The 15,583-nt window shown below is 44.2% G+C and overlaps 1 protein-coding gene across 6 annotated transcripts in view; it reads left to right on the top strand.

The window, feature by feature from the left end:
* Positions 1-203: 203 nt before the first annotated feature.
* The window catches only part of FAM193A (family with sequence similarity 193 member A), a 251,275-nt gene continuing 235,895 nt past the window's right edge, over positions 204-15,583 (top strand). For 2 of the 6 annotated variants that reach the window (XM_077136243.1, XM_077136244.1), the window contains exon 1: positions 1,636-4,252. In XM_077136243.1, the coding sequence (XP_076992358.1) occupies positions 4,115-4,252 (138 nt within the window). In that variant the 5' untranslated portion in view covers positions 1,636-4,114. Of the gene's footprint in view, positions 365-1,353; positions 1,416-1,635; positions 4,253-15,583 lie in introns of those variants that run through there. The other 4 variants (XM_077136245.1, XM_077136249.1, XM_077136246.1 and 1 more) reach the window with 4 other exon arrangements.

The raw sequence follows: 15,583 nt of genomic DNA on the forward strand, positions 1-15,583 counted from the left end.
GGGGAAGCCTTCGGCGTCGGTGTCCGTGTCCAGTGCGGCCTCCAGAACGCAGGACCCCGGGAAGGGCTCGCGAAGGCCCGGCACGGCGCCCGAGGCCGGGGTTGGGTGCGGGCAGGCTGGGGGCCCCGGGGAGCGGCAGGCGCGGCCCGGCCCACGCCGCTCGCGCGCCGCCCCGCCCCGCCCCGCCCGGGATGCCCTCGGGAGGAGCCCGCCTGCCGCCGCCCCCGCCCCGCGAGGTAGGTGGCTCTGCGGTCCTCCTCGGGCGCCGGCGACTCGGCCAGGAGACCCGCCCAAGGTCAGAGCTAGGGAGGACGCGGGCTCGAACCCGCAGCCGGACCAAGGTCATCGGGGCCCCTCCCCGCAGGTGACGGCGGGGCCGGGCGGGCAGCCGGGAGCCGCGTCCGGTCTGCGGCACTCGCGGGCCGCGGGGTGGGGGGGGTGGGCTCGCGGGGATGGTGGGGCCCCGTCGGGAGGCGGGACTCCGGGCCGGTAGCCTGGGCGCCCCACCTGGGCGGCGGCGCGGCCTTCTGTCGCCCGGCCCCGACTACAACTCCCACAAGGCCGCGCGGTGCGGCGGCGGGGAGCGCCGCGGTGACGTCAGCGCCGCATTTTTTCCCCCCCCCCTCACCTCCCGGCCGCCCCAGCCCTCGCTGAGTGCCGGCCCTCGGCGCGCGTGGCCTGACGGGAGCCGTGGTCCTTCCTCCCGGCGCCCACGGCGCGACGCGGCGTAGCGGACTCCAACTCCCGGCGTGCCCTGCGCGCCGTGCGCACGTTAACGACGGGAGGGGGCGAGGAAAAAGGGGAAGAGGCGCCGGGGGGGGGGGGGAGGAGTGAGGCGGGGGGGGAGGGCTCCCTCACCCCTCCCCCTCCCCGCCGCTCCTTCCCCCTCCCCGACGTAAACTGGGATCCCTTTCCCCTTGTGTCCGCCATATTGGACTCTAACTCTGGTCAGCAGCGGCTCCGGGCCCGGTGGACTCGCCGTTCTTGCTGCCCAGCGGCCTTCCCCGCGGCTCCCGCCAGCCCCGGCCCTCCCCGCCCGGCAGGCGACCCCGCGCAGCCGCCCCCCGCCCGCGGCCGGCCCGGAGCGCCCATCGCCGCCTCAGCCTCCTCGCTTCCCCGCCCTCCGCCGCCCTCTCCGCCGCCGCGGCTCCGCGGCCGCTCTGCCCTCCCTCTGCCCGTCCGCCATGAGCCCGGCCGACGCCAAGCGCGGGGCCAAGCGCCGGAAGAACAAGCGGGGCGGAGGCCCGGGCGGCGGCGGCTCGGGCGGGGGTAACGGCGGCGCGGGCGGCAGCAAGGCCGGCCCGGCGGCGGCGCTACGCGGCTCCCAGGCCGCGGGCCTGGCGGCCCCGGGCGTCGCGGCGGCGGCCAACGGGCCCCTGGGCGCGGGCGGCGCAGCCCCCGGAGGCTACTTTGAGGTGAGCGGCCGCGAGCGGCGGGAGGGCGGGGGCCGGGCGGCGGGGATGCTGCGGCGCCGGGCGGATAACGGGCGCGGAGGCTGCCCGGGTGGTGCGCGGGCCGCCAGGTCCTCCCTGGGCCTGGAGGCGGGGGCCGGCAGGTGGGGCCGCCGTGGGCCGGACGCGCGGTGACAGCGGGCGGAGGGGCCGCTCGCGGGCGTCCGTGCGGGAGCGCCGGGAACTTAGTCCTGGTCCCTGGGACCCCGCGTCGCTGTCACGGGCCCCGGGGCTGTTGCAGCATCTCTCGCCGTGGCGAGCTTGTCATTTCAGAGAAAGGATGATTTGAGCGATAAGCACGGCCCTCCTTTACAACTCACAGTGACTTGAAATGCCCTTTCACAATTTCCACCTTCTTGACGCCCTTGCAAGTGATAACCACTGAAAAATGCTTCTTGAAAGTTTCCTTTTTTCTTCCTCCAGCGTGGTCGTCTTAAAGCTGGCTGCCTCGGCCATCTCGAGGAGGCGGCCCTAGCCCTTCGGCTCCTGCATTTTAAAGTTTTTAGGAGTAATTAGTCATCTACTTATTCAGGCGCAAATTTCGCGTTTGAACTTTAGGAATTTGAAAAGTAATTTTTTTCTTCTGGTTTGTTTTGTGAAGGCAGCCAGCACACACTTCATCCACCAGTCATGGATTGTTGCCACTTTTATTCAGCTGTTGGTTCCAGCGCTTCAGGAGGCACAATACATGATGTCCGCGGTGTGCATTTGGCAGAGTCATTTCAAGTCATACTATTAGCTCCTGAAAGATAGATGGGTTTTCAGAAAAGTTTGGTTAGTTCTTACAACGTTGTTAGAACTTTTAAATTGTCATTTTAAAGACGTTTGCAATAATTTAAAAATCCCTATCAGGAGTATTTGCGTGCCAAATCATAAAATAAATTGTTTTATGCAAGACTCCAAATATGAAGTTGGTGCAGTATATAGTGAGACAGTAAGAGATGCTTGCATATGGCATGGTTTTCAGATGCTTATACTGTTACATGAAAACAGTCATACACGAGTGCTTCACTTTCCATTTAAAGTACTCTGAAATGTAGTAAGTGCAGTTGTTGGACTTTCTTTAGGTTATATTGTTGCATTTGTCTCGGATCTTGAGGCCTAGCCCTAGACTTCACTGTCTCCAGCGGCTGCCCTTATCCGATACCCTGGAGAGCCGAGCCGCGGGGGTGCTTGGGATCAGGACTAGGGTCCTCCGCTTGGATCTTCGGGTTGTAGGTCCCAGTGGGAGCCACTGTGGGGACCCAGGTGATGGGGGGGCGGGGAGGAGACTTCAGAATAGACCCATTTCTGTTGATTCAGTACAAACAATTCAAGGCACAGTAAAAACTCTTACTCCAGTGTATACCATTTCAGGTTTGAATAACTCATTTACTTTGAAATATTTAGCTAAAATAATTAATTTTAGTTATCCTGATTATGCTATTCATATAACTCAGATAATTGGATGCCTAGTATTTTTTGACAGTACTGTCTTACTCTGTTAAATTATCATGTATCAAGGTTTTTGACCATGACCCACTGTAAGAAATAAAATTTACATTAAGGCCCAGAGTGTGCATGTGAGCACACACGCATTTGTGCATATATTTGTATGTTTAAAAATACAGACATGCATATCTGTGTACACATCAATATATATGCACATACGCACATATATATTCCTAATGTGTATGTACACATATAACATTTTGCAAAATGGTATTTTGATACATAGTTTCAAATCTTTTCCATTCCATTCTAATTCATTAGTGAAATGCTGGTTGCAATTCACAGAAATATTTCACTATATACTAAAGAGTTGCAACCTTTATCTTGAAAACCTCTTGATTTTCCTGAGTTTTAAACTTTTAAACCTTTGTCTTTTGTTTTAAAATTTCTTCACAAGTATGTTATTTTAATAATTGTGAACTTGAGGGAATTTATGATAAATTCCTAAAAAAAAATTTTTAAGCCTTCCTAAATTCCTAAAAATGTTCTTGACACTGATCACAAAAAATCTTAAACATGTAATTCTGAAGCCTCTGAATTATTTCTCCCCAGATGAAGAGCTTTTGGGGGTTCCTTGTCTGGCCCAGAACAAGTAGCCAAAACAATGTCAGTCTGAAACATTCGGTGGGTATGGCCCCTGCCTTTCCTGGGGACATCCCCTCCGTCCTGTCAGTGGCCACACCGGCAGAGGGTGGCTGAGAGAGAAGGAAGGTTGGAAAGCAGCTGTGTGGGATCTTAAGAGCGCTGGGCACAGACCACCCCCACTGAGGTGACGCAGGGCTTGTGGGGAAGACGGTGTTTCTGCAGCTGATGGTTTCTACGAAAGAGCGGAGGACTATGGGAGAAGTGAGGAAACATAACAGCCTAGACAGTCTTTGGTCCCATACAGAACTGGAATTAAAAGCCTGGGAGGAATACAGATTTGATAGATTCCATGACCTGGGCAAGGTACCAATTGAGATGCTGCCTCAGTTTTCTAAATGGCAGTAGCACCCAGCCCCTCGGACTCTTGTGAGAATTTAACAAGTAGGTGCTGAAATGGTGCTTGGGCAATCTCTGGCACACAGTAGGTCCCCATGTGTTGGTGCTCATTGCTTTTCAGGAGGCCCGGCTGGACTTGAGGAGGTACCCTGCTGCTGAAGTCTTTTGGTGAAGCTGTTCCCTCTTGTGGGATGGGCAAACAAATGCCCGTAGTTAGAAACGGCAGGTACAGTTCCTGGACAAGGCCTGCTACAACACAGCCTCATGGGCTAGTCTGCTGTAACACGGACTACGAAGGTGTTGCTCCTGAGACGGAAAGTTTGGAAGGTGTAGGCTATTTAATATAACTTTTTACATTGCATTTAAATTTTAAAATATAACTTGATAATGTTCATGATTTAGTAAGTGAAAAAAGAAGCTTACAAAACAGAAAAACAGTATTTGAGGTCTGGATCCATTGTTGTAAGATTTCTGTGTGTTGTGTGTGTGTATGCATAGAAAAGTCTGAAAGGGTATACATCAGCATATTTTGTGGTGGGCACTCTGATGGCTTTAATCTTTTCTTTGTGGCACATGCCTCAAACTCTTGAACTTTACTAGCATTTGAAAAATAAAAAAAATTTTTGCGATGAATAAATTCCACTTATGGAACAAAAAAGTGAAGTAGACTTTTATGACCTGATGCCGCCAACATTTTTCGTTTTCAAAATAAAGCTAATTTTGGCTTTTCCCACCTTTTTGACTGTTAAATATTTAGCATGACATACAAAATAAAAACATTTGCATGATCAGAATTCTGTTTTCTGAATAAATGTGCAAAATTAAATCCTATATATATTATTTAAAAAAACCCAGAATTCCTCTATTATGGAAACTGAGCTGTGTCACTAGCTGTTGGAATATCAAATTACATATAATTTACACTTAAGGAATGTTCTAATGGGAATTTGGGGCTATTTTTGTAATGCTGTTAAAAATCTATGGAGGGAAGCCATTTGGGGTAGGGGTCAAACTATGTTTTTAAACATCATTATTAAAATTGTGAAGTCAAAACCAAACCTGTTGTAGCGTAGGGGACATTTGTAATAATGTGAATCCTTTGTCATTGCTTTAAAGGTGGTGAGAAGGAAAGCATGGTCAGTAATGTTTAAAGGCCACCAATCTGTGTCCTGTGATTAGATGGTATGATCACTTCCTTCACAGCCCCGATAAGAGGCATCTGGGAGGTCCATCTGGGTGCACTTCTAGGCCCTTCCTGTGTTGTGGAAATTGCTGTGATGATGAAACGAGGCTTAATAATGCCTGTTTCTGTAGTTCACATTTGCCCTAGTGACCTGAGAAAGTAGGTAGAATAGAGATCCAGAACCTTATGTGCTGAGATTACTGGTTTAATTTAGAATCAGTTGAAATGATCATCATACAGGTTTTAGAAATGGTGCAGCTGCAGTTAGCGCCTCTGTGGTCAGGTATTTTAAGTATGTGTACATGCTTGTAACCATCATCTGTATCAAGGTGGAGACCTTTCAGTACCCTGGAATGCTCTGCTGTGCCCCCTCAGAGTCTGCACCACCCATCTGATCTGTAGCCCTGGAGTTGATTTGTCTGTTCCTGAGTTTCTTATGAAAGGACTCTCTTCAGCTCCACCTTACACACAAGTGTGTCCATGTGGGGGTGGGTGCCAGTTAATCATTCTTTTTCATGGCATGTAGTTTGCCAAGGTGGGAATATTCCACTATTTATTTATCCATTGACTATTGAGGGACATTTGAGTTATTTCATTTTATGATTGTTTTGAGTCAAGCTGGTGTACACGTCCCTGTCTTTGTCTGTTGATGGACGTGGGCCTTCATTTCAGTTGGTTACACACCTGGAGTGCAGCTGCTGGGCTTATCTTGCCAGTCTTCCTAAGTGGTTTCATTACATGCTAATTTTTAAAAGTTAACACAGTAGAATTGACTTTTTTTGTGTGATCGATTCTGAATTTGAACACATGTATAGATTCATGTAACCACTATGACAATCAGGATACAAAACAGTTTGCCCACAAATACTCCCTCATGCTGTCCCTGTGAGCTCATACGCTCTGTCATCCCTTTAGGGAACCAGAGGTCCCTGATCTGCTCTCTGTTACTATAGAGAGTTGTCCTGTAAATGGAATCATGCAGTAGGTATCTTTCTGTAGCAGGTTTCTTTCACTTAGTGTAATCACTTTAAGATACATTTAACTTGTTGCTGTCAGCAGTTTGATCCTCTTTACTGCTGAGTAGTGTTTTGCTTATAGACGTACCCCAGTTTTCCCTTCTCCCTTTGATTGACATTTGAGTTTTTCCAGGTTTTCATGATTATGCATAGAGCCATTATAAATATCTGTAGACTGATTTTTGTGTGAAATTGACTTTCTTTTTCTCTAGGGTAAATATCAAAGAGTAGGAGCTGGCTGATACAGTAACATTATAAGAAGCTGTCAGACTATTTCTAGAGGAGCAGTACTGTTTTGTGTTCCTCTCAGCAATGTATGAGGGCTCCAGTTGCTGTGAATTTGTTGGCACTTGATCTTGCCAGTAGTTATTTTAATCATTTTAATAAATAGGTGTGTAGTGATTTCTCATCATGGTTTTAATTTATGTTTCCCTAATGACTAATGATATTGAACACTTTTCATGTGTTTATATGCCATTCTTACATTCTCTTGGGTAAAAAGTTTATGCAAGACTTTGTCTATTTTTTATCAGGTTGTTTGTTTAAAGATTTTTCATATATTCTTGGCACAAGGCTTTGTTGTATATGTGATGGGCAAAACATTTTCTCTCTGTCTGGTAGCTTGTCTTTTTATTCTATTAACAGTGTCTTTGGATGAAAAGAAATTAATTTTATGGAGGCTCAATTTATCAATTTTTTTTCTGTTATGAATTATGCTTTTTATGTCATGTCCTAGCCCCAGATCATGAAGTTGTTTGTCTTTGTTTTGTTCTCAGAAAATGTGTAGTTACACATTTTACATTTAGAGCTATGCTTTTTTTTTTTTTTTTTTTTTTTTAGCATGGGCAGGCACCGGGATCCAAACCTGGGTATCTGACAGGCGAGAACTTTGCCAGTGAGCCACCGTGGCCCTAGAGCTATGCTTTTTAAAAATAATTTAATTTTAATTGTGGTAAAATGCACATAACATGAAAATCATTTTAACCATTTTAAGTGGACAGTTCTTGGAAGTATTGGTAATACTGTATAACTTTAACCACTATCTGTTCTAGACTGTTTTCATCAACCAAATCAAAGCTCAGGTTAATTGATTAATAGCACCACATTCACTCTTCCTTGTACCCCTGGTAATCATTATTTTGCCTTCTGTTCCTGTGAATTTGCTTATTCTAAGTATTGCATAGAACACAAAGTATTTCATAGAAGACACTATTTGTCCTTTTGTCTTCACGGTTCATCCATGTTGTCGCTTGTACTAATACTTTACAGTTTTTTATGGCTTAATAATATTTCAGTGTCTCTTTTGATAGACACTTGGGTTGCTTCTACTTTTTGGCTATTGCGAATGATGTTGCAGTGGACATTGGTGTGCAGATATCTGTCTGAAGCTCTGCTTTCAGTGTTCTGGAGTATAAACATAGGATTGGAATTGCTGGGTCATAAAGTAATTCTTTGTGTAACTGTTTTAGGAACTGCCAAACTGTTTTCCACAGGGACTGCACCATTGACGTTCCTACCGACAAGGTTCTCACCTCCTCGTCAACACTTGTTATTTTCAGTTTTCTTAAATAATAGCCATCCTAGTGGATATGAAATGCCAACTCATTGTGGTTTTATGTGCCTTTCTCTAATGGCGAATGATGTTGAGCATCTTTTCACATACTTATTGGCCATTTGACTATCTTCTTTGGAGAAATGTCTATTCAAGTCTTTGCCAATTTTTAACCAGGTTGTCTTTTTTGTTATTGAAGTGTAGGAGTTTATAATATTGTCTGGATATTAAACCGTTATCAGATATATGGTTTCCAAATATCTTCTTGCATACTTGTTCACTTTCTTAATAATGTCTTACACAAAAGTTAATTTCGATAAACTCCATTTTATCCCCTTTCTTTCTTTCGTTGCTTGTGCTTTTGGTGTAAAAATCTAAAAATCAACTGCCTACTACAAGGCCCTGAAGATATCTCCCTATGTTTTATTTTATAAGAGTTTTATAGTTAGAACTGTTATATTTAGGTTATTGATTCATTTTGAATTAGCTTTTATGTGTGGTGAGAGGTTGGGATCCACCTTCATTCTTTTGCATACGGATATCCTGCTATCCCAGCACCATTTATTGAAGAAACCTTTCTTTCCCCATTAAATGGAGTTACACTCTTGTCGTAAATAAAATAACCATACCAGAGGCCATACTTTTGTTTTCTAAATTCTGTATGTCTGTCTTTGTGCCAGTACTTTCTTAATTACTATAGCTTTGAAGTAAATTTTGAAATCAGGAAGTGTGCGTCCTCCAGCTTTGCTCTTTTTCAGGATTGTTTTGGCTATTTGTGACTCTTCCAATTCCATAGATTTTGAGGGTCGGCTTTTCCATTTCTGCAGAAAAGGTTGCTGAGAGTTTTATAGGGATTCTTTGAATTTTTAGATCACTTTAGGTAGTATTGACATTTTAACAAGTCTTCTAGTCCATGAACATGTGCTGTCTTTCTATTTATTTAAGTCTCTGATTTCTTTCAGCAGTGTTTTGTGGTTTTGAGTTGTGTACAAATCTTCCATCTTGTTGGTTTACTTTATTCCTGGGTATTTTATTCTTATAGCTGCTTTTCTGGGTGGATTTTTTTTTTTTGGCTTCCTTTTCAGAGTGTTCATTACTGGTATATAGAAATCTAACTGACTTGTGCATGTTAGCTTCTATCATGCAACTTTGCTGAATTCATGTATTAGTTCTAGTAGCTTTCTTGTGGATCCTTCGAAATTTTCAATATATAGGATCATGCCGTTTGTAAATAAGAATAGTTTGAGTCCTTCCTTTTCAGTTTAGGTGCCATGTATTTCTTTTTGTTGTCTGATTGCTTTGGCTCCAACCAGCAATACAGTGGTGACAGTGGACATCTGGGTTTTAGTGGGCTTTTTTCATAAACGCTTTTTTTTGTTTGTTTGTTTTTTTAAAATTTTTTATTAATTAAAAAAAAATTACAAGAAACACAAACATTCCCAACACATACACCCAGCAATTCACAATATCATCACGTAGTTGAATATTCATCATCATGATCATTTCCCAGAACATTAGCATCAATTCAGAAAAAGAAATAAAAAGACAACAGAAAAGTATAACAAACAGAAAAAAAAATTTTTACATGCCACACCCCTTACTGATCCCTTTCATTGATCACTAGCATTTCAGACTAAATCTATTTTAACATTTGTTCCCCCTATTATTTATTTTTATTCCATATGTTCCTCTCATCTGTTGACAAGGTAGATAAAAGGAGCATCAGACACAAGGTTTTCACAGTCACACAGTCACATTGTGAAAGCTATATCATTATACGATCTTCATCAAGAAACATGGCTACTGGAACACAGCTCTACATTTTCAGGCAGTTCCTTTCAGCCTCTCCATTACATCTTGGATAACAAGGTGATAGCTACTTAATGCATAAGAATAACCTCCAGGATAACCTCTGGACTCTGTTTGGAATCTCTCAGCCATTGACACTTTGTCTCATTTCACTCTTCCCCCTTTTGGTGGAGAAGGTTTTCTCAATCCCTTGATGCTGGGTCTCAGCTCATTCTAGAGTTTTTTCTCAATGCCTTGATGCTGAGTCTCAGCTCATTCTGGGATTTCTGTCCCACGCTGCCAGGAAGATCCACACCCCTGGTAGTCATGTCCCACGTAGACAGGGGGAGGGTGGTGAGTCTGCTTGCTGTGTTGGCTGGAGAGAGAGGCCACATCTGAGCAACAAAAGAGGTTCTCTTGGGGGTGACTCTTAGGCTTAATTTTAAGTAGGCTTGACCTATCCTTTGTGGGGTTCAGTTTCATATGAACAAACCCCAAGACTGGGGGCTCAGCCTATAGCTTTGGTTGTACACACTGCTTGTGAAAATATCAAAAATTCAACTTGGGGAAGTTGAGTTTTCCCCTGTTCTCACCATTCCCCGAAGGGGACTTTGCAAATACTTTTCCAGTCACTGATCAAATCACTCTGGGATTCATCAGGGCATCACCTGGACAAACCAACAAAATCTCATGTCCTATACAAAGTTCCATGTACTTCAGGTGTTCAATCAACTATCTACATAAGTTATATTAGGAGATGCACTAGTCAACGTATAGATTTGTACCAAATTAACATTTTTTGCTTTAGTCTCACACATTAGTTGAAATTTTAAAATATTAAGTACCATCTATTTTCAGCACACTGCAGTAATGACATTCTTTTGTTCTTCCTCATGCAAAAACATTTTTTAAATTTGTACATTTAGTCACTATCATTATACACTCTAGGCATTCCTAGATTGCACCATCTCAATCTTTGTTGTCTATCTTTCTTTGTCATTTCATTTATGCCCCAGCCCTCCTCTCTCTATCATTTTCATATGCAGCTTCATTCAGTGTTATAACATAATTGTATTACAGTTAGGTAATATTGTACTGTCCATTTCTGAGTTTTTATATTCAGTCCTGTTGCACAATCTGTATCCCTTCAGCTCCGATTACCCAATATCTTACCCTAGTTCTATCTCCTGATGGTCTCTGTTACCAGGGAAGTATTCCAAGTTTATTCACTAATGTCAGTTCATATCAGTGAGACCATACAGTATTTGTCCTTTTGTTTCTGACTAATCACATTCAGCATAATGTCCTTAAGGTCCATTCATGTTGTTACATACTTCATAACTTTATTCTGTCTTAACAGCTGCATAATATTCCATCTTATGTAAATGTCACAGTTTGTTTAGCCAACTGTCTGTTGATGGACATTTTGGCTGTTTCCATCTCTTGGTAATTGTCAATAATGCTGCTATAAACATTGGTGTGTAAATATCCATTTGTGTCCTTGGCCTCGTGTCCTTTGAGTAGAGACAGCACATAGATGGGTCCTGTTTTTTAATCCATTCTGCCAGACTATGTCTTTTGATTGGAGAGTTTAATCCATTAACATTCAGTGTTATTACTGCATGGGTAGTACTTTCTTCTACTATTTTTTGCCTTCTGGATTTTATATGTCACATCTAATTTTCCTTCTTTTTACCTTTACTCATAGTCTTCCTTTCTACACTCTTCTCCATACCTCTCTCTGCTGTCTTCATATCTGTCTCTAGTGCTCCCTTTAGTATTTCTTGCAGAGCTGGTCTCTTGGTCACAAATTCTCTCAGTGATTTTTTGTCTGCAAATGTTTTAATTTCTCCCTCATTTTTGAAGGACAGTTTTGCTGGATATAGAATTCTTGGTTGGCAGTTTTTCTCTTTTAATAATTTAAATATATTATCCCAGTGTCTTCTCGCCTCCATGGTTTCTGCTGAGAAATCTACACATAGTCTTATTGGGTTTCCCTTGTATGTGATGGATTGCTTTTCTCTTGCTGCTTTCAAGATCCTCTCTTTCTCTTTGACCTCTGACATTCTGATTATTAAATGTCTTGGAGTATGTCTATTTGGATCTGTTCTCTTTGGGGTACGCTGCACTTCTTGAATCTGTAGTTTTAAGTCTTTCGTAAGAGTTGGGAAATTTTCAGTGATAATTTCCTCCATTAGTTTTTCTCCTCCTTTTCCCTTCTCTTCTCCTTCTGGGACACCCACAACACGTATATTCGTGCGCTTCATATTGTCTTTCAATTCCCTGAGTCTCTGCTCATATTTTTCCATTTTTTTCCCTATAGTTTCTGTTTCTTGTTGGATTTCAAATGTTCCATCCTACAGTTCAAAAATCCCATGTTCTGTCTCTAGAAATCTACCATTGTAGGTTTCCATTGTTTTTTCATCTCTTCTACTGTGTCTTTCATTCCCATAAGTTCTGTGATTTGTTTTTTCAGACTTTCAGTTTCTTCTTTTTGTTCTTTCCTTGCCTTCTTTATATCCTCCCTCAATTCGTTGATTTGGTTTTTGATGAGGTTTTCCATGTCTGTTCGTATATTCTGAATTAATTGTTTCAGCTCCTGTATGTCATTTGAATTGTTGGTTTTTTCCTTTGACTGGGCCATATCTTCAGTTTTCCTAGTGTGATTTGTTATTTTTTGCTGTTGTCTAGGCATTTAATTACCTTCATCAGTTTTTTCTGGAGATTGTTTTCACTTCTTTTATCTAGGTTTTCTTGCTGGATGAATTTGTTGTCTATCTGTTCTTTGACATTCCATTCAGCTTTATCTGGACCTTTAGCTTAAGTTTTGTTTAACAGAGGAGAAATTTTCAGTTCTAGTTTTCTTGTTTCTTGCCCTGCTTGTGTGGTGCCTTCCCCCCCACACTCACTTAGGAGAGTCTACTTAGATATTATAGATCCCAGCCAGATTTTTCCCAGACCAAACTGGCCTCCTATCAGGAGGAAAGAGTCGCCTGTGTCGCCTGGGGGTGAGACCCAGCAGGTTGAAAAACTTTCCTGTGAAGTCTCTGGACTCTGTTTTTCTTATCCTGCCCAGTATGTGGTGCTTGTCTGACTGCAGGTCCCACCAGCATAAGATGATGCGGTACCTATAACTTTGGCAGACTCTCCCTGCTGGGGGCATGGTGGAGACAGAGAAGTTGTAGGCTGGTTTTAATGGCTTCAATTTACTAAACCCTGGTGTCTGAATTCCTTGAGGGAGGGATTCCACCTGGGTGCGGCTTCACCCCTCCCCTGGGGAAGGCACAGGCTCCAGTTAAGCCCCCAATAGAGCTCACTTCTGCCTATGCCTGGGGCAGTTGCAGCCTGAAAAGTCCTGCCGCTGTATCCAGAGGCAGTCAAGCCTTTGTAGGTATACAACCACAAAAACCTCTGTTTCTTTCTTTTTTTTTTTTTTTATCCCTTTTTCTGTCAGTCCTGCCCCCTTGGTGCCAGGGCAAAAATGAGCAACCTCCACTGATCAGGTTCACCTAAGCTGGGGGCCTATTTTTAGTAGTCAGAATTTGTTAATTAGTTCCATATTTGGCGTTTGATTGTGCCCAGTCCCTGCTGCTGGTAAAGTCCTTTCCTTTCCCCTCTGGGAAGTGGCCTGTGGGGGAGGGGCGCCGGCCCCGCCACAGCTTTGGGAACTCACGGTTCTGGGGGGTGCTTGCAGCGGGTCCACCTGGTCCAGACTGGGATATGATGTGTGTCTGGTCACTGACGTGGCCCCAGGAGCTGTTCTGTACTGTTTCTGGTTATTTAGTAGTTGTTCTGGAGGACGAACTAAAATGCTCATGTTGTTAAGCCGCCGTCTTGAGCCAGAAGTCCATAAACGCTTTTTATCATGTTGAGAGAGTTACCTTCTATTCTGTTTTTCTGAGTGTTTTTGCCATGAAAAGTGTTCTAGTTTGCTAGCTGCCAGAATGCAATATACCAGAAACAAAATGGCTTTTAAAAGGGGGAATTTAATAAGTTTTCTAGTTTTTAATAAGGCCGAGAAAATGTCCCAATTAAAACAAGTCTAGAGAAATATCCAATCTAAGGCATTCAGGGAAAGATACCTTGGTTCATGAAGGCCAATGAAGTTCAGGGTTTCTCTCTCAAGTGGAAGGGTACCTGGTGAACAGAGTCAGGAGTTTCTCTCTCATTTGGAAAGGCACATGATGAACACAATTAAGCTTCCTCTCTCATCTGGAAGGACACATGGTGAACACGGCATCATCTGCTAGCTTCTTTTCCTGGCTTCCTATTTCATGAATTTCCCCGGGAGGCATTTTCCTTCTTCATCTCCAGAGGTTGCTGGCTGGTAGACTCTGCTTCTCATGGCTATGTCATTCTGCTCTGCTCTCTCTGAATCTCTCTTTCTCCAAAATGTTCTCTCTTCCGTAGGACTTCAGAAGCTGCTCAAGACCCACCCAAATGGATGGAGACACGCCTCCAGCTAATCCAGCTCAACAACTACTCTTGATTAAATCACATCTCCAGGGACATGATCTAATTACAGTTTCAAACATACAATGTTGAATAGGGACTAGAAGAAATGGCTGCCTTTACAAAATGGGATTAGGGTTAAAACATGGCTTTTCTAGGGTACATACATCATTTCAAACCAGCACATTCCACCCTCTGGACCCTAAAAAAGACATGTTTTCCCCATATACAAAAAACATTAATTCCATCACAATATCAGAAAACTTTGAAGCATTTCAGTAATAATCAAATGCAATACAAGCTTAAAACTAGGACGCAAGCTCATCAAAGTTAGGTACAAGTGTGGTCTGTGCTCAGGCAAATTCTCCTCTGTCTCTGGATCTTTGAAAACTCATAACAAGTTATTTGCTGCCAACATACAAAGGGGGAGCATTCATAGGATACATATATCCATTCCCATAGGGGGGAAGGAACACAGGGGTCACTGGACCCATACAGTTTTGAAAACCCACCCGCAGGGCAAAGTCCGTTAGATTTCCAAGTCTGAGAGTCATTTATCCTCGGGGCTTTTGAAAGCGGCAGTCCCACCCTTCCCAAGGGCCTATGCAGAGACCTGCCTCTCTGAATGCAGTCTTGGGGGACATTGGGGAAACCACCTTTTTCTCAGCTCCAGCCTCTCCAAGCATTGGGGCCACACCTGGGCTCTCTGCCATCTCCAGGCACATGCTCAGTCCCTCCATGTGGTGGCAGTCAGGTTTGGGGTCCCCAAACCCCAAGAATGTATTTCACCCTGTCCAAGGCCTGAGATGGATTACTCTTCCACTGCAACAAGGTAAAAGGCCCATCCTCTGCCTTTGGGGCAAAGTCACTTGCTCCCTGGGCTTGAGTGGGTCCACTTTCCTGGCCCGAGACTTCTTGACTTCAGACCTCAGCATCCATGGTTTTGCCTTTGATCAGTGTGTCCCTTCTTGGAACCCCTCCCCCCATCCAGACTGTCAGCGGCTCTGTTTATACAGGTCCCACAGCACTCTTGTTGGTTTTCTATGCAGTAGTCTTGGATCGTGCCCATCAGACATAAGGAGTTTCCACAAATCCTTCCTGGATAACTCCATGTCCAATCCTGGCTTTCTCTGAAATGGCTGGCTGGTTCCACATCTGACCAAATCCTCACATGGAGCTCTATTCTCTGGGATCTCCCTTCCTGGAAGCCCAGAATTTTCCAGGACAACAGTTTCTGGTTTCTTTGTACCCAAGAGTTCAGTTTTCAGCTTATCTCTCTCCTGTCACATTTCACTATAAGCTGTGAGGAGAACCAGGCTGCACTTTCCACATTTAATTTGGAGATCTCTTCTGCTAAATATCCAAGTACATGACTTTTAAAATCTGCCTTCTAGCCAAAGCCACTAGTCAACTTTGCCAGATTATCTGCCATTTTAAAACAAGGATCGTCTTCCTTCCCAGTCTGTTATAACACATGTCTCATTTCTGTCTGGAGCCTGATCAGAAGTATCTTTAGAGTCCAGATTTCTATCAAGATTTCTTCAAAACATTCCAGGCCTTCTCTTTCAAGCTCCTTACAGCTCCTCCAGATTCTTCCCCTTATCCATTTAAAAAAACGTTCCAACATGTTTGGTATTTGCAAACCACAGCAGTACCCCACTCCTGGTAC

The sequence above is a fragment of the Tamandua tetradactyla genome, chromosome 19, assembly GCF_023851605.1.
Source record: "Tamandua tetradactyla isolate mTamTet1 chromosome 19, mTamTet1.pri, whole genome shotgun sequence".
Classification (NCBI taxonomy): domain Eukaryota; kingdom Metazoa; phylum Chordata; class Mammalia; order Pilosa; family Myrmecophagidae; genus Tamandua; species Tamandua tetradactyla.